The 26,671-nt window shown below is 38.0% G+C and overlaps 2 protein-coding genes across 3 annotated transcripts in view; one reads left to right on the forward strand and one right to left on the reverse strand.

The window, feature by feature from the left end:
* LOC126373959 (uncharacterized) overlaps positions 1 to 26,671 on the reverse strand; it is a 650,308-nt gene that overhangs the window by 560,764 nt on the left and 62,873 nt on the right. The window lies entirely within an intron of this gene.
* The window catches only part of LOC126373965 (potassium voltage-gated channel protein Shaw-like), a 320,695-nt gene that overhangs the window by 183,332 nt on the left and 110,692 nt on the right, over positions 1 to 26,671 (forward strand). For both annotated transcript variants that reach the window (XM_050020368.1, XM_050020369.1), the window contains 2 exons: positions 5,948 to 6,262; positions 13,953 to 14,162. In XM_050020368.1, coding sequence (XP_049876325.1) covers positions 5,948 to 6,262; positions 13,953 to 14,162 — 525 coding nt within the window. The remainder of the gene's footprint in view (positions 1 to 5,947; positions 6,263 to 13,952; positions 14,163 to 26,671) is intronic.

The raw sequence follows: 26,671 nt of genomic DNA on the forward strand, positions 1-26,671 counted from the left end.
ATCTTTTTTTTCATACCATAAACATCATTTTTTTGTTTTGGAGTACCCCGAAGGGTAAGGCAAAGGGAATTATGCCCATAAAGCCATGTCTTACGTATTTTTTTCTTGATGATTAATGAAATGATGAAAGGTGATGACAATGAATGATGAAACCTAAGCCCCCATCCTCGGAGCAGACTCCTACTCCGAACCCCAAACGAATTAACTCTGTTGTTTGTTATTGTTGTTTGTTATTATTGTTACATTTGAACAATGGAGCCACTGAATTTGTTGTTGGCTAGAAATTTTTCCCTGTGGAACTTTGGCCTTGTCGTCAACAACGAGGTACGCGCCGCGGAAGCCGCCAAAGCGTGGCTGCTCATACCGCGACGAGTACCTCGTTGCCCAACGTGCAGACGGCCCATAAGTCCGCATAAACTTTCGAGTTATGAAGTGGATTGTTGGCACGAAGCAAAAATAGATAGATACACTTTGTTTATTGAATAATCCGATATAATAACCTTGTCGCGAATGTCTTCCGACTAACTTAATGCGATCGTTAACCACAAAATACCACTTAGTACTTATTAATTATTTAGATTATTCAATGAAGAAAGCAACTGTCCCGTTCCCGTTCCCGCCAAAAAACCCTCATACCATAAACAATCAAATCCACATTCAGTATCCTTCCATAGTACTCTCTCTTTCTTTCTTATCAGAGGCTTTTCGGCGGGAAACGGGAACGGGACAGTTGCTTTCTTCGTTGAGTAATCTAAATAATTAATACGAAGTGGTGTTTTGTGGTTAATGATCGCATTAAGTTAGTCGGAAGACATTCGCGAGTGTTATTATATTGGAGTATTCAATGAACAAAGTGTATCTGCCTATTTTCGCTTCGTGTCGGGAAGCCGCTTCATAACTCAAAAGTTTATGCGGACTTTTGAGTTAATTCGTTTGGGGTTCGGAGTAGGAGTCTACTCCGAGGGTGGGGGCTTAGGTTTCATCATCATCACCTTTCATCATTTCATTAATCATCAAGAAAAAAAATACGTCAGACATGGCTGTATGGGCATAGTTCCCTTTGCCTTACCCTTCGGGGAAAACTAAAACAAAAAAAAAAATCTTTCTTATCAATCTTACGTTCCGTTCTACTCACTTTCCTACATAAATTCCTACGCAAACGCTAGGGAGATGATGATGAAAGTCATTGCACAGCGCGTGGGTTTCCTCACGATGTTTTCCTTCACCGCTGTGCACGTGACAAACATTTAAGATCCAAATATGAAATCGAAAACAAATTAAAAAATCATTGATCTAGGTCCTGAACCTGCGACCTTGCTATGAGAGACTGGCGTTCTTAGGTTTATAGAATCTTTATTTTAAAGACTTACAGTCACTTACATAAGAAATACCTACTTACTTAATAATAATCATGCTTACGATGCTATACAGAAACAAAGTTATAGCATGCTCTAAATAGAAATATTTTGTATTACGGTCACGAGCATTAATATGTATACACTTTGGTACCATGTCACATTAACTTTTTTGACAAATTGAACTGTAAGTCTCACCATATGTCAAATATGTTAGCGCGACAGAGTCCTAAAGTGGGTACTTACATGATATTGCTCATGACTGTACATAATGGGAAAGTTTGGCCTTAAATGATCGATCTGAGTCAATACGTTTTGTTCTTGTAACTGGGCTTCCCCTACTTTGGTTAATATTTTTTCTAGTAGTGCCTCTTAGACAATATAATATATTGTATAAATCATCTGGAATAGATACGTATATGTGAGGCCTGATGCTGAGTGAATTATAAAATGGGTAAAATAGAGTCGAAAAAATTATCAAGGATGTAAATATAATATCAAATCAAATATAATATACTTTACTGCACAGAACTAAATGTCAACATAATGTCAGTTTGGGCGGCCTTATTGCTCTAGATCAATATCTTCCAGGCAACCATTGCCAGGAAACAAACATTTACAAACAACTTGGATGCGGGATGGTGCAACAAGAAATAAATACCAAAACGTAAACTAAAGCTAATATAATAAATACTCTACACGTACATGTATTAATAAATAATATACATTTACTAAAAATATACCTAATTATAATATAAAGAAACTTAATATATTCTATATAAGCTTAAAATTAAAAAAAGAAAACATCTGATACACCAGACCCAAATCGAGCCGATAACCGTAAGTAAAGTTAAATCATTGTTCATTAATCTAATTGTTCCTAAGCCTATTAAAAGCTATGCATAACGTTAGGTTATAACGAGATGCAAGGCTAACGATGCTGGATAATCAAAATAACGAAGTGGTCTGGAACGTTAGATAACGTTGGGTTTTAACGAGATGCTTATTATTTTAAAGGGGACGTTATATCATTACTAATGTTTTGCGTTTAGACTACGTATAGTTTAATGGTAATGTGTGTGGACCTTCCTTGTTTTCTTTATTTGTGTGAGCAGAGAGGGGACTCGTTTATACAGAGTGTTAGTGACATCGTAACGAATACTGAGGGAGATGATTCACACCATGATTCTGAGTTAATATCAAGTGGAATATTCCGTCGCAAAATTAATGATTTTTTTTTAGCTTTTTTAAATTATTTTCTGTTCCATACTTTTGCGACGGAAAATTCCACTTGATATCACCTCAGAATCATGGTCTGAATCATTCCTAAAAGTTTTCGTTACGATGTCTAGGAATACTGTATTACTGCAACTATAATAATATATAATTGAGAAGCTGCAGTTGTTGAATTAGACCAAGAGTAACGAAATATGACCTTACGACTATACATAAGTTTAGATTTTAACTTAGATTTTCTTTTTTTTTTGACGTGACTTAGGATTTGCCGAAAATGGCATTAATTACTTAGCCGGTCGAGGAGCGCTGAAAGCTTTCACCCGGTACAAAATCTAAGACCTGAAAAAATGAAGAACCTCAGCTCAGGGCGTCGTCTGAGAGACCCCGAAATGAAAATACTTGGCGTGTATTTCCATTTTGGGACCTCAGGCAAAGAGCTAGTGCCCAAATGTCCTCTTCATTGAATTTCCTCTGAAATTCCGACGTCTGGCAAGGGTTCAAAAACGCTAAATATTTTCCCCCTAGTTTTAAAATTCAGTGCAAGTTTGTAGTGTTAATCCTGTTTGTATTTATTTTTGCCGATCCATTGGGTGGCCAAGCTAAACCGAAATATTTTGTGACTTTTATTTTCGTACGTGACAATTTTGTTATTTATTTTTACCAATAATTCTATTTCAGTTTAGAACGGTCTCTATGGTTCAGTAATTGAACGATCCGGAGGTCCCAGGGTCGAATCCTGGTGGGGACATATCACAAAAATTACTCTGTGATCCCTAGTTTCGTTAGGACATTACAGGCTGATCACCTGATTGTCCGAATGTAAGATCCGTGATTTGGAAGGCACGTTAAGCCGTTGGTCCCGGTTACTACTGACTGATGTAGATAAGTAATTGTTACATGAGTCATGTCATGGGGTCTTTGGCGACTCAAGACACCGCGGTTGGTAATTCAAATTCACCTCACAATAGAAGAAGTTTCAAACAAAATGTTGTAGGTCACTTGTAGGTACAGTCATGAGCAATATAATGTACCCACTTTAGGACTCTGTCGCACTAACATATTTGACATTTAGTGAGACTTACAGTTCAATTTGTCAAAAAAGTTAATGTGACATGGTACCAAAGTGCTCGTGACCGTACATGTTGTTTAAAAAACAAGTTGTCTTTGATTACTCATGGCTCTGCTACCCTCTGCGGCTCTCTACCCTATTAGGTAATACGGGCGTGAGTTTATGTATGTATGTGTACTCACTTAGCAAAATGATAGTATGCTTAGCAGTTTTCAATTGTAAATCAATATTTGCGGTGCCGATAACAATCACACTAAGCACAAAATTAACATATTTATCAGTTAATTATCATTGAAACAGTTAACGCTTAGTGGATAGTATTTAACGCTTAAATCGCATTGCCGATAATTCAAATATTATACATAAATTGGCGCGAGAAATTAGGCTCAATACAGACAGCAGCGGTATCCGTCCGGAGTTTTTATTATAAGTTTTTTTTTAATAATATAGGCTCGCGTTTGACCGCAATCTCACCTGATGGTAAGTGACGATGTGGAAATGCTTATAAAAAGAAAAAAAAAAGAAAAAAAAAAATATTACGGGTAACTTGGACCCAGGTTGTTAGTAACAATGATTTCTTACTCACTAATATTAGTATTACATAGATGCACAATACACACACATACACAATAAAATTGAAATAAAAATATGACATTTATTTACTGCTCCTGTACAAGTGACTCATGGAGCAATGAGTCATGTACGGACAGTCCAGCCTACTTACAATCATGCCCAGGATACTGTAGCCTTGAAGAGTCAGATTATTCATATTCATTTATTTATTGCATGTCACAAACATAAGTTAAGGTGGAACATAGTAAAAAGTACATGTGACGCCCTGCAAGGGCACGGCAATATAAAAGAAGCGACACTAGGTACCTTATTATAACCATCATCATCATCATCAGCCCATTTACGTCCCCACTGCTGGGGCACGGGCCTTCCCTATGGATGGATAGGGAGATCGGGCTTTAAACCATCACGCGGGCCCAGTGCGGATTGATGGTTATTAACGACTGCTAATGCAGCCGGGACCAACGGCTTAACGTGCCTTCCGAAGCACGGAGGAGCTCGAGATGAAAACTTTTTTTTTGTGGTCACCCATCCTATGACCGGCCTTTGCGAAAGTTGCTTAACTTCAACAATCGCAGACCGAGCGTGTTTACCGCTGCGCCACCGAGCTCCTTATTATAATAATATTATAATATCTAACTAAATTGTATTATTAAGTAATTAGGTACAAAATGAGTTGGAGTAACAGACGACGGCAGACATATTATTCTGTTCTGTTCGCATCAAAAAGGACGCGGCAAAACGTTTAGTGCGGAGAACAAAATACATGTATGAGATCTAGAATTTTCCATTTTGTATGACATGATATGTTGCCTTACGTCAGTTCCATATATTTTTAACACTGCTGATTGTCATAATAGTTTGCAACTTGTCGATTAATTGTTTCAAATTTAATCCTCTCAGATGACGCCCCGAGGTTCGCGCCCTACTGGGCACCTCCTGGGCCTGTTTTATAAAACTTGCAATTGTAAATTACAATGACAATTTGGTGTTCATTACGTAGCTAATATGAAACTGCAAAATATTCCTGATGACACACTCCGCAATGTACATCAAATTGTTATTGTAATTTACAACTGTAAGTTTTATCTAACAGGCCCCAGACCGTCAGCACAGTCATTTGTCCAGCCAAGTAGTTAACGGAATCTACGGCAAACTTACAATAAGTCACGTCCAAACGAAAAATAAATAACTCTAGGCTGAAATCTCCCAGAAAAAAAATTGTTTTGGAAACACAAAGTGCGGCAGGCCGCTCCAGTCACTCGCTGTTCGTATTAAAAAAGTAGAGGTATGTAGCGTTTCGCGCGAATTGCTTTATTGCCAACTAGCGACCTGCCCCGGCTTCGCTGGGGTGCAATGCTGAGGAAAACAAGAAATTATTTACGACATTACATTAAAAACCTCAAAATAACAGTATTTCTCCACTATTTAATGTACATAGGGATATAGGGACAGAATAAGCGACTTTGTTTTATACGTACTATGTAGTGATTCCCTCTTTCCGCGCCGGATTTGTGTGTATTGAGAACAAACAGCACATAATTATCATAACAAACACCAAACCGCTAATCGGAATTCATACTTGATAATTCCAAATGGATCATTAATATTCATAAACTTCTACTTATTAATCATGCGATTAAAGTACCTCTGACTACCCCAATAGGCATTTGTATAAATTGATGATGACTAACAACCCTTTCCTTTGTTACAGGTAGCCCCAAACATAATCGAGTTCATAAAATCTCCCGTAAACATAATAGACTTTATAGCCACATTAAGTTTTTATATGGATGTGGTGGTAGAATTAACAGTTGTAAGAAGAACTGTGGATAAAGCTGATATTTTAGAATTCATTTCCATTATAAAGATATTAAGGCTCTTCAAGCTGACGAGACATAGTCCTGGCTTGAAGATATTGGTGCACACTTTCAAGGCTTCGGCTAAGGAGTTGACCCTTTTAGTATTTTTCCTGGTGCTCGGAATAGTTATATTCGCCAGTCTGGTGTATTATGCTGAGAAATCTCAGGTGAGTTTTATTATAATAATTATTTATTTTTACTAAGATCTTTTGTTTATCTTAAGTAGGTACACTTTTGTGTGTGTGTGTGTGTGTCTTTCCACTAGACACAGTTGGCACGACCATTAAAGACGGCGATACGGCAATGGATGCTCTATACAATTGTATACTTTTACGCCTCGCCAGCTATGTTTAAGTCCCATGTAACAAGGAGCGAGCCTGTTGCCATCAACCGGGCATAAGGTCTGCAACTCACGTGATGTCAATTATCTACGATTCGTAAATAAAACCAGGTTATAAATAAAGTCCGCTCTACGAAAGACTTCCCGAGGCCACACCGCGAGTGTCGCATATACTACATACTACACACACACACACACACACTCACAAACACTCACACACACGACACGACACACGAGGCATACGAAGCGCGGACTATATTTAAAACCTGGTATTGTCTATAGTTTTCGTACATCGATTTCTTTCTACCAAAATGCTCGGTGAAGTGTGGATATTTAGTTCACAATGCGATGGTTGTACCTGTTGTATACTATAATTGGGAATATACTCATGAAAAGTAATGTAATATATTATGTATTATATTATGTTATGTACTCCGATATTCAAAAACAATTCATGCACCTAAATTGCATTGGTAATTCATTTGCATTTCACATTTATAACATTAATTCGACATCCATTTATCCATTCGTTCGTTTCAATTACATTCATTTCCAACAACACGGTGGTCCGTGTAAAACGATCACAATAATTGCCAATCGGAATTAAGTTTTGCAAGTGCACCATATATACAACAGGACAAAACTATATTAAAAATAAAATAATGTAGCGTAAATAAATTTCAAAAACAGACGAACAAATAATTAAAATATCCCCATTGAAAATATAACTCTTCACTTTTCTACTTTAGACGTCAAAACCGGAATTTTTCTTCTTCAGGTGCCTCTCCAAATAGTGGAGGTTGGCCATCAGCTCTGATAATTTCTCTTAATAGACTTCGGACTCAGGTGGGCCTTCGAGCTTCGATCCTGACACAATTCTCTTGCTTCCGCCACATTCATCAATCGCTTCATACACGCACGCCGATTCAGAATAGATCGTACTAAACTTTTTTTAAGGACATCTCCAATTTGGTCAATGTAAGCCCTTCTAGGTCTTCCTCTGCCAGCCCTACCATCAACTTTCGCTTTTTATACCGCTTTCGCAATTCTATTATCCTTCATCCGCTCTACGTGTCCAAACCAACCTAACATTCCCTTCTCAATCTTAGTCACTATAACGTCTTTTACACCACATCTCTGTCTTATCACACTGTTTCTCACTCTATTACTCAACTTAATACCGCAGATGCTACGCAAAGACCTCATTTCTACGGCATTAATCGGCATTAATAATGTAATTTAACTGTACAGTTTATAAATAAACTAGGAAAACACAATAAATGAATTATTTTCCACACACAAATATTGTAATGAACATACGTAAACTCTCGTCTTGACTTCGCTTCGATCGAATTTATGCCGACATTTTGTCATTCCGTAGTCATTTCGTTTCTTCTGAAGGATGAAAAGAAGGCATGTTTAGACGGTCATAAAGCACGTGGTGTGGGTTGGCTCATAGTGACTTAGTTCATCTTGCTATTGACTAACTTTTTTTTTTGACGTGACTTATTGTAGATTTGCCGCAGATGGCATTAACTACTTGGCCGGACAAATGGGGAGCGCTGAAGGCTCTCACCCGGTACAACGAGGTTCGTGCCCAGTTGGGCGCGAACCTCGGCTCAGGGCGTCGGCTGAGAGGAAAAATATTTGAAAGAATTAATCGACCCTAGTGGGTCGATAGCGATAAGCGCTGAATGAGGGAAATCGTCGGCCACGCCGGCGGGGTCGGTATCGGGGCCCTGAAGTGTTTGGTGTCGCGAGCTGATTGGCTGCCAAATCACCATAATTGGCATATTAATAGTGATGAGCATATGTAGGCGCTCGCATTTGGATTCTACCTCAAAGTCGCTGTGTCGCGTGGCTGTGGAACCTTGTGCGGAAGTAATTATTATGTCTTTGAAAGATTTTATTGAACGCTACAGCAATTCGAGCATCTTTTCAGTCGCCATCATGATCAAACGGCACCATGTGCGACATAAATCGATAGCACATTAATATTTCCGTCAGTGTGGTTACTCATAAATTATTATTTACTGTTTTTATATAATATAATATATATTTATAGAATTTATATTTTCCTTTTTTTTTGTGTCTTGAATACTCCAAGGTACTAACTCTTTTCCTTTAAAAAAATATTGTTAATGGTTCTTTTTTTATAATGAAGTGTGTTGTAGTGCTATTTATATTCTGAAGCTCTTGAGTTGCTTATTAGGTATTAGGTATTTTGTGTGTACTATTTACTATTTGTATAAGTAGGTATATATGTTAGGTTATGTATATAGGTTAGGTATATATATTTGTATGTTATATATTTATTTGCATGTATTTATTGGTAAGTTGTACTTATAGTTTGTACCTGCAATCTTTCAATTTTTAACATTTTTGCTCACCTTATGGTTGTCTGGAAGCAATCGCTTTAAGCAATAAGGCCGCCATTTGCCATTTACTTAGTTAAGAGTCTATTTGTAATTATTTCTTTTTATTTTGGTGCAATAAAGTGTATTTGTATTGTATCGTATTCCATCGTTATTTGAATGTCACTGTGGTCTTGTGGTTTAGGAGCATTCCACGCTGTTGTGCGGGACGTTCGTACGTTGTTTTCTGTGTGGTGTAAGTACATTAAAACATTTACTTCGGAGCCCATCTGGTTTGTACATCGCGTTTCGTAACAATATAACTTTGAACAATAATATTTGTTATGGCTCATTTAATTATGCTTAATCGAAAAGGGAGGAGCTCGGTGGCGCAGCAGTAAACGCGCTCGGTCTGCGATTGTTGAAGTTAAGAAACTTTCGCAAATTCGGATGGGTGACCACAAAAAAAAGTTTTCATCTGGAGCTCCTCCTTGCTTCGGAAGGCACGTTAAGCCGTTGGTCCCGGCTGCATTAGCAGTCGTTAATAACCATCAATCCACACTGGGCCCGCGTGATGGTTTAAGGCCCGATCTCCATCTTCAGCTTCTTCTCCTTCTTCAGATTTTAGCGCCCCCTAAAACGGCATCTGGTGCGATCGCACCGTTCGCACTGCCCTAGGGCCACCACTGGTACCGGACTTACACCAATGACTTATTAATATATCTAAAGCGCAGTTTTTAAATATTTTTCCTCTCAGACGACGCCCTGAGCCAAGGTTCGCGCCCAACTGGGCACCCTCAGGCCTGTTGTCTTAAACGTTGTACCGGGCGAGAGCCTTCAGCGCTCCCCACTTGTCCGGCGAAGTAGTTAATGCCATCTGCGGCAAATCGACAAGTCACGTCAAAAAAAGAAAAGAAAAAGGAGTTTTCACTAACACAGTTGGCTCGACTATTAAAGACGGCGATACGCACCACCTATTATGTTGGTCAAACAAACAGCTCGGTGAGGTGCGGGTACTTAGTTCATCTTGCGATGAATATACCTCTGACTTTCCCGATTGGGAGATAGAAGTGAGTTTATGTCATGTTATGTTGAATAGATGGCGCTACGGCTCACCTATCGCGTTGATCCAACATTTTTTTTTACCTGACTTATTGTAGATTTGCCGCGGATGACTTTAACTACTCGGCCAGAAATTGGTCCAACAGAAAGCTCGATGAGGTGTTGGTAAACAGTATTATTAGCATCTTCTGATGGATGTCCCTATGTCTACCCCAATTGGAATAAAGTCGTGAGTTATGTTTTTGTTATTTATTGAAGAATAGCTAGATATTCCAATTTGTCTGAACGCAGATCGCTTCCCAATCGTTATTCAAATTGCAGAGACAAACGCTTGATTCGTTTTACATAACAAAACTAGTGTTTCCATTGTTCGCATCGTTTCTATACAACCCGCAAGTGATGCCATACTATCGATAGTTTCACAATTGATATCTTCTTCTTCTTATCGTGTGGTGTGAGGGTTATGATTGACCCGCCAAGGGCCCCTGACATGGCTCATGTAACGATTACTCTCTTACATCAGATAAATATAGTAACCGGGAAGAAGCACGGAATCATATTACTTTTTCAGACAATGAGATGATTCAAGCCTGAAAAGTCCTTACCAAACAAAGGACAGTCTCACAAAGTGATTTCGACAATGTCCCAATCGTGAGCCTAACTCTCGAGGCTGTTGGCCCAGCATGGTAGGAGATATTAAAGGTTTAGGGGTCACACAGGGGACCGTAACAAAGGAGATTCTCACTATTGTCATATTATCGATAGTTGGGCTATCAGCATCACTATAACAAACTGCCAATTTTAACTGACGACCCCGCTAGGTTAATTGCCTGTCAATTTGGTTCCAGTTAAAAAAATCAACGGAAATACCGAATGCACGCGTATTGAAACGAATGAGTTTCAAAATTGAGCCTCGTAAATCACAAGAGGGAGTTTTCGTAACGCTTTTTGCTGTTAATTTGAAAAATACGAGACATTTTTTACGAAGTGAAATATTTTTGTAATAAAACTGAAATGGCGGAATTGTCGGAAAATATTTTTTGTTTGCAAATACCTGGTAGGTATCGTTTTAGTTCAGCATCAAATCTGATTCATGAATCGTAGGAAACACGGCCCAAAGTTTACCATTGACCTTAGTCATTGACCAAATTGGAGATTTCTAACTCTGCCACCACCGGTTCCTCCTCCTGTCCTTGCGAAATTCTTTCGATCCATGTATCGTCATTAATCCGACGCCATATTTTTAAGATAAGATACGATTTTTTTCGATTAAAATTTTCTCTTTGTGAGTTTCCCTAAGCACGAATTAGTGTTATAAAAACAAAAATTGAATAAGAGATGTCTTTATAACTGGCGTGTGTATGAAACGGTTGAGGAATGTGGAAGAAGCAAGAGAAATATGTAAGGATCGAAGCTATTAACGGAATTTCATAGTCTCTGCTTACCTAGATGGGAAATAGGCGTGTGTTTATGAATGTATCATGGCCTAAAGTGTTGGTAAATATGCAGGTTAGATTTAAAATATAATTTATCATCATCATCTTGCTTGCGTTATCCCGTTGTCGTGTCATGGGTCCGCTTAGTTAATCTAAAGTTTGTTACGCTTAATTCGACAGGTCCGCTTTTTTACAGAATTAACTGCCTGTCCGACCTCAATGAAACTGATACTATCTTTTATGTTTGCCTTCCTCTCATTAATATTCTTTTTACTTCTTTATTACTAAGTTAATAACAAGAAAAAATGTGTTTCAATATACGAAACCAAATTCATAAAATGGAAAAATCTGTCGATACAAATGCAGCCACAAAAAGGGTGTATATGTTTATTTTAACACTTCGTGCTGCTACGTGATGTTGTAAAAGTGCCTGAAGGATAAGTAGTGACTTCGGTTTGTCTACATGAATTTAAAAGAAAACAATTTTGATGAAAGTAGAATAGTGTTTGGATCATAAATAATTATCACGTGCTCAGCCGTGAAGGAAAACATCGCGAAGAAACAGGAACCACACATTTCTAAAAACCGCGTCTCGAAAGTATCCGACCTGACTTGTATTGGGCTGGTTTTCCCTTCGTGGGTTGGAAGGTCAGAACAAGCAATCGCTTAGGTCTTCTTCTTCTATCGTGTGGATTGCGAGGTGGAGTAACAACCTCATCCACCCTGGTGTCAGGATTACTATTGAGCCGCCAAAGGCCCCTGACATGACTTATGTAACGACTACGTACTTACATCAGTTATAGTAACCAAGACCAGCGGCTTAACGTGCCTTCCGAAGCACGGATCATCTTACTTTTTGGACTATCAGGTGATCAGCCTGTAATGTCCTAACCAGACTGGGGATCATAAAGCAATTTTTGTGATTTATCCTCACCGGGATTCGAGTCCAGGACCTACGGAGGTCGTTAGGTAAAAAATCGGACTTCAAGTCTTCAGGTTAGGTAAGCGGACCCTGTGGGCTCCGCAGTTAATAAGTACATGGATAAGACGGAGTTACCCTCGCATGATACTCAAGGACACGCTCACAGCTGCTTCGGTAATTTCACAGGAAGAATGCGTGACAAACTTTACTAATATACAAGTTGGTATTGAAATTTGTCCGCCGCTGTATGTACTCTTCATATTTTGTTTAAATTTAATTTTGTGCCGCAGAAGTCTGGGGCTTGAAGATATTATATTCTGCTCACAGAGTTTTATTTTGACGTAACCTATTGTGTGACGTCAGGATGGCGTGCATATTTCACTATCTATTTAATATTGAATTGCTTGAGGTACAGTTTTCATGAGCATAGGTAAAGTTTAGGTACAGTTATTACGTACACATTTCGTGACTATTCCGACATCTCTCACGCCATCCTGACACACACAAACAAAGGACAGTCTCACGAAGTGATTTCGACAATGTCCCCATCGGGAATCGAACCCGGCCTTCCAGATCGGGAGTCTAACGTTCTAACCACTAGACCACGGAGGCTGTGTTGAACATAGGCCTACAATTTTATAATGAATTAGTCAATAATGATTAATTAGAGCAATTGCTCTAGACATGCGGCGGTCCCTGCACTAAGCTTAGCTTGCCGCGCAGAGGCCAGATTACGATTTCGTATGTTATGATTTACATAATGGACACACGGTTAGAATACTAAATAGGTACTTATAATTAAACGGAATATAAGCTCCTAATTTAAAGAAATTTGTATGTAGGTATATCTACATACAGGGTATATCTACATATAAGATATACAGGGTGTTAGTGGCATCGTAACGAAAAAAAAATAGAACGTCTATTTGATTGTACTAAAAACGATGGTGGGTGTTTTTCTTGTCGCAAATGTTTAATTAAGATTTTGAATTTTTTACTGTGCCGAAATGTAAGTCGAACAACGCGCAACAGACGCTAAACCTACACGCGGCTACGTTACGTGTGCGTGATACGATGTTCTAGATAGGAGTTTTCATTCTCTTGTATTTAGATGCTTAGTGGTTCAAAGTTTAAAAAAATGTTGAGTTTGTTGAAGTAGAACACCTACTGTCACGATTTTTCACGCACGGTACCTACCTACCAGTTATTAAAACGTTCCTAACTTATTAACAATAAAAACCCTACTGTTACCTTAATTGTTATTCTTTCGGATGAAGTACCTAGGTAATAATCGTTCGATATAAAAGCGGGTGTTTCTAGTGGCTATAATGAGCTCGTCTATCTATTTTTTTCATTTTGAACGTGAACTGGTTCATCATATATAATGGTACATATGAATAATAATTTATAAAATATTAGTTGCTTCTATGCTGTTCTGGGAGCATATAAAAAACATAGAACACGTTCAGCTGCTTCTCTTCCCGGGCATGTCGTAAAAACCGACAGAGGGATTGTGTCCTCTAACATGATGGACTAATGTTATGGGCGATAGGCTGATCCCTTATCACCATAAGGTTCATCATATCCATCTTTGGACTTCGTATCAACAGTGGCTGCAAGTTGTCTTTGATTACTTGTGGCTCTGCCCACCCCATTAGGGATTACGGGCGTGAGTTTATGTATGTATGTATTAGTTGAAAGACGATGATTTGGCCAGGAAATAAATGTGTTCTACTCTTACAGGATAATCCAGACAACCAATTCAAGTCAATCCCCCTGGGGCTATGGTGGGCTATCGTGACGATGACCACTGTGGGCTACGGTGACATGGCACCCAAGACCTACCTGGGCATGTTCGTGGGTGCTCTCTGCGCGTTGGCCGGCGTGCTCACCATAGCACTACCAGTACCAGTCATCGTATCAAACTTCTCCATGTTCTATTCGCATACGCAGGTAAGTGGTAGTTTTAATTTAACACTGGTAATAAGTGAATGAAACGCCATTAAACCAACAACAATCCACCAGTTGGAGACTTCTCCTGCAGAGTGTGCGGTAGAGTTTGCCGCTCTAGGATTGGCTTGCACAGCCATGAAAGAAAGTGCATTTCTTTGAGGCAATGACGTCATAAATCGTCTGAAACAGACGTATAAGGCCAATGATGATGATGATGATGGTGATAAGTAAATTAAAACGCATGCATGAATTTATAAATGCGGACTGTATTTATAAAATTATAGAAAACTAGCGACCCGGCTTCGATCGGGTGCAATCCTGAGGAAAAAAATAAATTATTTACGACATCACATTAAAAACCTCAAAAATAACAGTATTTCTATAGAAATAGAAATAGTTTATTATGAAAGGACGCCACACACAAAAAAAGACAACAACATCATATCAAATTTCCACTTAGACAATTACAAAAAAGCAAGACGGATGTTAGTCGAAATGATCATAAGGTGGTGGTGGACGTCCTGAGATAAAAGGGCCTCACTCAGCTCAAGTCGCGGCGTGAACCACGACGCTGATACCACTATTTAATGTATGTTATTATTAATATAAACCTTCCTCTTGAATCACTCTATCTATGAAAAAAACCGCATCAAAATCCGTTGCGTAGTTTTAAAGATTTAAGCGCACATAGGGATATAGGGACAGAAAAAGCGACTTTGTTTTATACTATGTAATGAAGCAGCTCCAGTCGCCGTCTTGGCATAGGATAGAAGACAGAGAAAAATGCGGTGTTGCCATAATACGAAAAAACACATGTTTTACTGTGTACTACTCAGTTTTACGGACAGAACGTCTGTTTATTTATTTATATAAATAATTATTTGATAGATGACTTCCAGCTTTGCACATTATAATAATAATAATAATAATAAAAGTCCGGGCCTCTATAGGCCCGAGATATGAAAAAGACATACAATAATAATAATAACCATTTATTTTCATAATATTTACAATCCATAGTTGTTAGTAAAAATGCAATCTTAACCTATTGTTAGAAGAAACACACAAAATAAGTTAACGATATTAAATTTGATACATTCGTTTAAGGATTGCCAGATTTGTGCAATAGCATCCACCCTGCGAACATAGGCGCGTCCCACCTACCGACCAGCACACTCAGGATACTGTTCGAACTCGTACACATTCGATTTAGGGTCAAGGCGCCTCTCTTCCTCATTATTGTATGGAAGCAGTCGATCCTCGCTTCAGCAAGCATTAGAGAGGCGCTACAGAATCGCGGAAGTCCAAACAGTATCCTGAGTGCATGATGCATGATTATAACATTTAATTAATACATAAACTAAGTAAAGCAGTATTCATGTGCAAGCCTATTGCAAATCACAACTGTAGTATGTTGAGAGTTGAGACTTACTTCTCAGTGTCATAAATTCATAATCTACATCGTCTACAATCGATATCTCAATTCTAAATTCAATAACATGAATGAAAGATCGATGACCTGTGGGCGATACCCTTGAAAGTATTAATAAATATTAAAAGTATTTATAATTCGAGTTATTATTTTCAGTGACAAAAAATATATATCTAAGTTATTGATTTATGACGACAAGAGGACAATGAGTTTTTATATTTTCCGTAGGTATCAATCAATATCTATTCAATTTATTTATAAATTATTCGATTTGTACCAATACTCGACTATTTGTACCAAAAATCGTCAAAATGACCCAGAATTCGTCACAGTTAACCAGTATTGTTGTTTGATAATTTTATTTGCCTGAAAATATACGCGTAAACTGTTTACCAAGTTCGCATTTAATATAAACGTTAAGTTTAACCTTGGTCAAGTTTTATTGCCGGTGAAAAAAAATCAAAATGGCGGAAAAAAGATGGCCGCACTACAAAGTATTTTTTATTTGTTCAACCATTAGAGATAGGTGGGTGATTTTAGTTTTAGTTGTAAGGTTAGATGTAATCTTGGCAGCCATAAAATCTCGAATTAAAAAAAAGCTATTGTAACAGTAAACTTCCCACCGAACGTTATTCAAACAATCCACCACCGCGCTAGGTGTAAAAGACAGTCAAGTTCTATTCAATTTCAGTTTCCAACGGTACCTACATTTTGTCGAACAATTGGTAGACAAACAAAAAAGACAGACAAAAAGTCTTTATTAAAAAGTAATTCAAAGTTGAATTGGAGTGAAGCTTTTATTCGTTTTACGATAACACAGAGATAATACTGAAGTGGGTTGTCTTAAACGTTGTACCGGGTGAGAGCCTTCAGCGCTCCCCATTTGTCCGGCCAAGAAGTTATTGCCATCTGCGGCAAATCTATAATAAGTCACGTTAAAAACAAAATCGATTATTGGTCATTTAGCGAAAGTATTGTACGACGATTTATGTAACATTATGCCATCAAATACCACTAACCCAAATATCCCGGCTTCGATACCCGGGTTACTTTAAAAAAAAAATGATTCGGTATTAAGTATTTCTCCGTCAAAATTAAGTGGAGCAGCATAGGGATATACACTTGGTGACCTTTTTGATTGCTCTTTCCATTACATCATGATGGAGTCCCCTCCATCACCAACTATCGTTATCAGCACCATTGTTGCAAACACTTCGCAGAACATTTTATGCATGTTCGGATCATAAATGGTATCACGTGCTCAGCGATGAAGAGAAACATCGTGAGGCAACCCACATTCCCGAGATATGCATTTTCGGAGGTATGTGACCTAACCTGTATTGGGATGGTTTTCCCTTCGCGGCTTGGAAGGTTAGACAGGCAGTCGCTTCTGTGAAAACCGGACCTGTGTAATCTTAAGGTTAGGTTAGTGGACTTTGTGATAAACGGGATAATGCTAGGGAAATGATGATGATATATAAGATCACGCCAAATTTCCATAGGGGTAGGCAGACACCACGGAATTCCACTTATTACGAGCTGATGCTGCTAGGGAGATGATGATGACGTAGAGACACTCTCGCAAGCTAGATTTACCTCAACCCCCCCCCCCACCCCTCCGGGCCCCCTCTTCAATGGTCAACTGCTAAAGAGTAAGGGGTAAAATCGTCTATTAACATCAATAAATGTCAAAGACCAAGAATTGCCAAGCTGAAGTGGCAGTGGGCAGGACACATAGCGAGGAGAACCGATGGCCGTTGGGGCAGAAAGGTTCTCCAGACCACGTGTCGGTAGACGCTCAGTGGGTAGGCACAAGGTGGACCGACGATCTGGTGAAGGTCGCGGGAAGCCGCTGGATGCGGGCAGCGCAGGACCGATCGTCGTGGAGATCCTTGAGGGAGGCCTATGCCCAGCAGTGGGCGTCGTACGGCTGACAATGACGACCCAGTGCTTTTTTCAGTATACAGAACTAGAATTGTTTTTAAAAATGAATCAAGTACATTTAATTTAAACTTCTTGCTAAATACGTTTTTTCCTTTCGTGGAGCCTTGAGTAAACAGGATTTCACAAACTCAAACTTTGCGACGATAAGTGGCACTGCAAATTTGTTTTTAACACCGTGGAAGTAAGATAAAAAGTTCCGTGTTTGTAATCAGTTTAATTTCCCATCGTTTTCTGATTACTTTTCATATACATAAGTATCTACATACATAAACTCACGCCCGTAATCCCTAATGGGGTTGGCAGAGCCACAAGTAATCAAAGACAACTTGCAACCACTGTTGATACGATGTAAGCTGGATACTGGTAAGATTCACTTACTAATAGGCTCTACAAAATAAAATAGCTAAAATAATTTATTTAGTAACTTTGTGTAATAAGATTAAGTTTTTACTGAAATAAATTAGGTATTCTTTTTTTAATTCGCTGCTGTGCAGACTCCGCTGGTGATTTGGGACCCTGCCTAATCCAGTAGGGATACGTTGCGTTGACAAACTAAACAAAACCTCCCAATTTCCGCCAAACTAAGTTTGAATTCACGTGCACACATAACGAAATCCCTGTTTGAAGTTCCGGGATTTAACGAAAAAGCTCTGCCTTATTAAACTTTTCTTATTCGAACCTTGAAAATAATAATATTCCTTGTTTATGCGGTTGCATAAATATATTCATTTGTTTTTTTCTTTTAGGACGTTTTTTGTTTCACGTCTCTAAAACACAATGCATATAAAGGCAATGCATGTTAGGTACCACGAACTTTACCAACCTGAGAAAAGGAGGTTGTAAATAACCATAAAATAAACAATTGAACGCGACCCTTATTTCTGAATCGCTCGAATTCGCGTGCGTAAATATGCACCTGTCTCACCTTGCAAGTGAAAAGTTCTGATATGCTACGTGAAATGGGTATATATTTTCGAACGTGTGTTGAAGTCGAGCGCAGCGATTCTAAAATAATGCCCCTGAACGCTTGTTTTGTACTTTATTAGTTCCCACTCCGGCATAGAAGCTTTTTATCTGACGTGATCTCTTAATAGTGATCGGGGGGCCACATCAAAGCTACCCCCATGATGTAATCTTAGGATAAAGCACCGGGAGATTCGCAAGGAACAGTCCGGAGAGCCAAACCATATCTCACATAGTGAACGAGTGCCCTCTACACCAGGTGGTATAGCCGAGCTGCATTGTGTGACGGATGCAACAGAGACTTGGTTAAGGGAGCTTAAGCTGGACATTTGATCCACGCAGGATATTTTATTTTTGTCTGCTATACGCAATAATAATAATAATCAAAGTTACCAATAAAAAAAAAACAAAAAAACTCTCCGCTCTCAACCAGCGGCTGCGCTAGGTTTACCTCCCCCCCCACCCCCTCGGTGTTACTGTAGTCTTCAATAGTATGGGCGTCAGGCGACACACACACAGATGCGCGTGTACAATAAAGTCAATGTGTAGTGTCTGTGTAAAATGAGGTTTGTTGTATGAAGTGTTCGAGGTGTGCTAACGTACGATATGCCTTTATGCTTCAGGGAATAAGACACAATGCAGGTTCGCAATATGCCATAAATAGGCGTAGGCCTGTATACTAATGCGATTATACAACTACGCGTCGAATTAAAAAAAAAAAATTCAAAAATATCTTTATTCAGTAGGTAACATAGTTACACTTTGAATCGTCAATTTTACATAACGAACGTCTCATCCGCCTAAAACTACTGCAGCTTCTCACAACCTGTATAGCCGGGGAAAAGAAGCTGCAAGAAAAACCTCGGCACAGGGCCCTAGACGTTCTTTAAAAAAATAAAAATAAACATAAAATATTGGTATACAATTGAGTAATTTAGCTGCCTAATGTCAGTTCTCAGACAGTTAATCCCATGCATTCATATCTTCTAAATGAAATTACAAACAGCTGGCGTTCGATGTTTTAGTCGACATCTGTTTCGAAAAGGATAATTACGTTAGAGCCTTAAGTAATAAACATTATACCGAGGTACTAGAAATTGGGTTTGTAAGAAATAAAGCGTCACGGTCTGAGTTCGAATCCCGAAAAAAAAAGTAAACACAATTATTCACTTATAATTAAAATTACAATCAAGCAATTAAATTTTTGCACAAACAATGCAGGTCTATTTAAATTACCCCCCCCCCCCCCCTCGTAACTGCAATAAAATAGCCTCCTTTTTTGAGTCGGTTAAGAAGATAAACTGTCAAACACGTCAAGTCCTCCACACTGACTTAGCAAAGTACTTAAAATCTACGGTGGGAATGTCATTTTCTTATCGTATGTACATTAATATGTTGTTATTGGCCAAAATAAAAGCCAAATTAATGTCAGAAAAAAATATCACTGGGAGTTATAAAGGTACCCCTTCACCGAGAGCATTCCTCTGTAATAAAATAATTATGATTCGATTTTGAGCATTTTTTTCGAGTTACAATACTGCATAGCTACTTATTAGCGGTTCTTCGAACTCACCGATGTAATAATGCTTGGATCTGTAACTTTATATTACAGGCGTATGCTCGCTGTGAGGGAACACCTTCAAATTAAAAATATTGTGTGAACAGCGCAGTAGAGAATGCGGCGCATGCGAGCAATTTTATTTCGGAAATTGGAAATTTAGGTCGAACCGTTTAGTCGAAATAAAAAGAATAATTCGATCAGTAACGAACATGGCTTTAAATGAAATGAAATGAAAATTTATTGTCATAAATGTGGTAAGTATGTCGATGGAAGTAAAGCTACAGTGGTGTAGTTGCTATGGGAAAACACCCGAAATAAATGTTTTTTTTTTTAAAGCTTATAGCGCTCAGCACATTTAGTCATGTTGTGACATACAATAATAACTACTTACATAAAGTACTGAAAAATATTACAAAAATACTTATCTATATAAAAAAAGAAAGAAAAACACCTATTTATAAACTGAAAAATTCACTTAAGTTATAAAACTGCTTTCCCTTTAACCACTTTTTGAGTTGGGATTGAAACCTTAGATGGGGTAGCTCTTTAATATGAGACGGAATAGAAATAACAAATTGTGTCTGCATAAACGACTGGTACCTAATGCTGCTAACAAAAATGTGGCAGTAGCACGTGTACATCGAACCTTAGAAATTAAGGGCTTGAGTATGTATGTTGTATGAAACTAATATGTGTATATTATGACATATCTGTCATATTATATTTCATACATATCATCACCAGCCCATTAACGTCCCCACTCCTGGGGCACGGGCCTTCCCTATGGATGGATAGGGAGATCGGGCCTTAAACCACCACGCGGGCCCAGTGCGGATTGGTGGTTATTAACGACTGCTAATGCAGCCGGGACCAACGGCTTAACGTGCCTTCCGAAGCACGGAGGAGCTCGAGATGAAAACTTTTTTTTGTGGTCACCCATCCTATGACCGGCCTTTGCGAAAGTTGCTTAACTTCAACAATCGCAGACCGAGCGCGTTTACCGCTGCGCCACCGAGCTCCTCTATTTTTCATACATATAACCCGGCCAAAGGGCGGACAGAGTCATCTTCTCGGCCCTCCACTGGAACAATTCCTGTTCAGCGCGTCCTTGCCGCGGGAGTGGGCGCCTCTTACTTCAATAGGCCGGAGTGAGATGGTGGCTGAGTTCGGATAGGGACCCAGACCTACAGGGTATTACGTAGAACTCTTGCCAACGAATACGAGTGAAGACCTCAACGGTCAATGTTGCAAAGGCGGAGTTGTAGTTTTAAGCGGATGAGACGTTCGTTATGTAAAATTTGACGATTCAAAGTGTAACTATGTTACCTACTGAATAAACATATTTTTGAATTTGAATGAAAGCCATCGGTCAAGTAAAACAGAACGGAAGGGGCAAGCCAAGTGACTATAACCGTCAGTACTATTCACAGGCGGAGGACAGGTGTCCTAGTACGGCTTTGAAATAAACTATTTTGGGCGCCATCCCACTCGCGTCAGACAGAGTACTGCGGGGCGGAAGGCAAGAGGAAACCCACTACCTTATTTTTCCCTAAAAAAGTAGCATGAAGAATGCGACTCCGCTAAGAACATGGCTCTTAAATAAGTGATGATGATGTATATTTAAAAATAAATTAATCTGGAACAATATACAGTCCAATTATCAGAATGAAAGTGGTTTTGTATCTCACAGATCAGTGGTTTAATAACACATTTCGTTCCTTGTATTTCATTTTCAGTAATTGATATCAGTTATAATTATGATTTAACCATTATTATCTGTACAGTCATGAGCAATATAATGTACCCAGTTTAGGACTCTGTCGCACTTACATATTTGATATTTAGTGAGACTTAGTTCAATTTGTCAAAAAAGTTAATGTGACATGGTACCAAAGTGCATACATATTAATGCTCGTGACCGTGCGTTAATGGCGTACACAGGTTATGACTCGACGGATAAAAAAAAAACAAAAATATTTGCAACTATGCCTTACATTAACTGATAAATGATTAAAATAATAGGACAATAATAGCGTTGCTGAATAATCGATTATCGATTAATCGGTTTTTTACTTACCTCTGAATAATCTAATTATCCGGAGGCCTAAGCTTCGAATTCCGGTGGGCACATGTCACAAAAATTACTTTGTGATCTTCTTATCGTGTGGGTTGTAAGATGGATTACCAACCTCATCGACCCTGGTGTCAGGGTTACTATTGAGCCGCGAAAGGCCTCTGACATGACTCATGTAACGACTACGTACTTACATCAGTAAGTAGTAACCGTGACCAACGGCTTAACGACCATTCCAAAGCACGGATCGTCTTACTTTCGGACAATCACATGATCAGCCTGTAATGTCCTAACCAAACTAGGGATTACAAAGTGATTATCGTCATATTGTATTGTGAAATCACTATTATTATAAGAATATAGTGAGTTAAAATATAGTGAGTTACTAACAAAAGAGCCAAGCATGTTATGTTCAGAATAGGTATTGAAAACTTAATGAGTTGGAAAATGCAATGGAGCGTGTAACCAAGACTAAGTTCTTAGAGATTTTGCCTTGGAAGTATGTTCAGCCTAACAGTCTTAATATTGATGTGGTTTTAATAATTTTGCCTCGGATGGAATGCAATACTTGGCCGGACAAATTGGGAGCAGGATCTTTTTAGGATGTTCGTACTTTTCCAATTAAAGAGTATAACTTTAAATGGCTTTGTTTTTAATTGAATTTGTAAGCATTCATTGTATAGTTATAGTTGTTGGTACTCCGAATTGATAAAATAAAATAAGTACTTTTACGAACGATTAATTCTTCCAAATATAGAGCTGAGTCTCCCTCCCAAAGTTTGTTTCACTAAGTCTCACTAAATATGAAACAATGACAATCTTCTTCTATCGTGTGGGTTGTGAGGTGGAGTACCAACCTCATCAACCCTTGACAAATATGACAATGCGACAGGGTTCTAAAGCGGGAATATGATATTGCTCATGACTAAACATACAAAGATAAATATAATATAATAAACTGCCTATATACGTCCCACTGCTGGGCACGGGCCTCCCCTCAATCAACCGGAGCGGGTATGGAGCATACTAGACCACGCTGCTCCACTGCGGGTTGGTGGAGGTTTTTTTACGGCTAATAGTCGGGACCAACAGCTTAACGTGCCCTCGGACGCACGGAATCATCTTACTTTTTCGGACAATCAGGTTATTCAAGCCTGAAAAGTCCTTCCCAAACACACGACAGTCTCACAAAGTGATTTCGACAATGTCCCCATCGGGAATCAGAAATCAGAAATCAGAAATCAGAATCATTTATTCAACGTAATTATCATGGATAAACTTGTTGAAGGTCAATGTAACATTTTTGAATTTTCGTCATTTCGCAAGGTGTTATGGCTGAGGAGAAGAAATGACAAGAAACTGCAACAGCAACACATCTTTTAAAAACCAATGAGGATATACATTACAAGTTATTTAATAACTAGAGGAACACATTCAATACCAGACATTTTTATCATTTAGGTAGTCATTAATCTTATAATAAGCTTTTTTACATAAAGTAAGCTTCACGTGAGCTTTAAATTTATTTTCTGACAAATTTAAAATATTATCTGGTATTTTATTGTAAAAACGTATACATAACCCCAAAAAAGATGAATTTAATTTACTTAATCTAGAATTTTGAATAGCAATTTTATGTTTATTTCTTGTATTGTAAGTATGCCTTTCACAGTTTCTCGGAAGGAGAGATAAGTTTTTACGTACATACATAATGTTTTCATATATATATTGACTTGCGACCGTCAGTATATTTATTTCTTTAAACAGCTCCCTCAAAGAGTCCCGACAACGCAGCTCGAACCCGGATCTCCTGATCGTGAGCCTAACGCTCTAACCACTAGACCACGGAGGCTGTCGATACATGCATGAAATCACGCCTATTTCCCACCGGGGTAAGCAGAAACTATGCAGTTCCATTTGCTTAGATCTTGTGTCCTCTACATTCGTTAATTTCACACAGTCACGCCGGTCCGACGGAACATTATACAATAAATGCCTCAACCCTAGTGCTATAGTTTTAGCCTAGAATCTAGACAGAGATTTAGGCTTTAGAGGCTGACCTGGATACGGATATAACCGTTGAAAGGTCAACCAAGCTCCATTAGCGGCTTTTGTAAAGCTTTTAAATAATTAAGGTTTTATCTGTTCTCAGGGAGGTATTTTAGGTATTAGTAAAGCGAAATCTGTTTAATAATTATGTTGCTTTCTAGATTTAATTATTAAATTGGTGCGCTGGTATTTTAATAAAACAACCACACAAAGTAATATTTAAATGGTTTATTGTTTCTTACACATTTACTGTTATTATTCATGTTGTATTAATCACCCTGTTTTCAGGCTGATCACCTGATTGTCCGACAGTAAGATGATCCGTGCTTTGGAAGGCACGTTAAGCTGTTGGTCCCGGTTACTACTTATATAAGTATGTATTCGTTACATAAGCCATGTCCTAACCAAACTAGGGTTTACAATGTGATTTTTTGACTTGTCCTCACCGGAATTCGAACCCGGGACCTCCGGATCGTGAGCACATCGCTCAACCACTGGACCACAAGGGTCGTCTTTTTATAGTTTTAATTACTGTTATATTTCCATACTTACTTATTACTTTTCCCTTTTGTACCAACAAGTTTCTAACTCGGTAGAAACTAATATCGCATGCCGCACAGTATTCAGTTGCATAAGTCCTAACTGTCAGTACATAAATGCTACGCCGTAGCATCGTAGCAAAGGAAATAAGTGCTACGAAGACGCTACGAATTTGCTACGAACGTTGATGGAAAACTGTTTTGAATATGAAAATATGACGTCATATTTAGGTTTGCAGTTGAAGTTTATGTTGAGTTGAATTATGCTACATGCCTAAGTTAAGTTAAATATATAAGGTTAATGTTTTAAATATAGTAAATAAGGTACCTACATAAAATACAGAATGTTAGTGACATCGTAACGAATACTAAGAGGGATGATTGAGACCATGATTCTGAGTTAATATCAAATGGAATTTTCCGTCACAAAATTCATGATTTTTTCAATTCTGTACTTTAACCATGGAAAATTTCACTTAATATCGACTCAGAATCATGGTCTGATTCATCCTTGTCATTGTTTTTATACACCCTGTATGTATGTTTGTCCACATATTTCTCAGAAATGGTAAGGCAATATAATCTTTTTTTCTTGGCGTTAGTATTACCTATCTAACTTATGTAACATACTTTTACATATATACTTTTTTTTCTTTTTTTTATATATATACTTTTCGGTTTGTATTTTGACGAAACATTTGTGAATTTATGGTTTATTCTTGTTTTTAGTTCCTTTTTGACGAAGCCTGTGGTGGATTATATGATGTACTTATATTTTATATAAAGAAAGAAAGAAAGAAAGAAAGAAAATATTTATTTCCATATTGGACGCCACATTTACAAACTTACAATACAGAAATAACAAAAAAAAATAGAAAAAAACAAAGACAAATAATACAGACATTAAATACACAATGGAGGCGCCCAAAATAAAAAAAGGATCTCCCTCAGCATAATGCCGTGACACGTGCTTAGCACGGGCCGCGGCGCTGGTATTATGGGAGACCTATCGAACGTGAGCCACGGACACACCAAACTCAATTACGTACCTACTTATATACAATAAAGAAAACATACTATGATACTTATATAGATTATAATGCATTACTTATACTTGATATTATAGATATATATTCCTATTAAAGATATATATGCAAAATGAATAAATAAAACTTACTTATAATAACAAAACTACTAATGAAAAGAATACATTATAATAGGTAAATTATGGAGACGTGTAACTGTGTAGTGTGAGTGAATGTACAACGTTGCTATTTGTGCAAATCTCAGCCTCTCAGCGTTCAACATGCGCGAAAGAAAGTGCGACTATCTCTCTATATATATATATTATAATATATATATATATATATATTATAATATAATGATATTAATGTATTGATGTGTGTGAGTGTGTGTGTGTATGTGTATATTAGCGACCCGCCCCGGCTGCGCTCGGGTGTAATGCTGAGGAAAAAAATTAATTAATTCCGACATCACATTAAAAACCCCAAAAATAACAGTATTTCTCTACTATTTAACGGATGTTATTATACATATAAACCTTCTTCTTGAACCACTTTATCTATTAAAAAAAACCGCATCAAAATCCGTTGCGTAATTTTAAAGATTTAAGCGTACATAGCGATATAGGGACAGAAAAAGCGACTTTGTCTTATACTATGTAGTGACTTTACATACGTTTGAAATTTACAAAATTGTGAATCACCAGAAGGAAGGTCAGCCTCAATACTCCATACAAAAACACATTCTTAACCCATACATGCGAATGAGGCAGACAGACCGCGCTCTCTCTTACTCCTTAACGGAACTAAAACTAAATATTTCTATAAACATAAATTTCTAAAAACGTTTTTTTTTTTCTTTTTTCCTAATGCTGCAAATCCAAAAATCACAATAAAATATATTTCACGCAACGCAAACGGAAAG

Source organism: Pectinophora gossypiella, chromosome 16 (assembly GCF_024362695.1).
Source record: "Pectinophora gossypiella chromosome 16, ilPecGoss1.1, whole genome shotgun sequence".
NCBI lineage: Eukaryota > Metazoa > Arthropoda > Insecta > Lepidoptera > Gelechiidae > Pectinophora > Pectinophora gossypiella.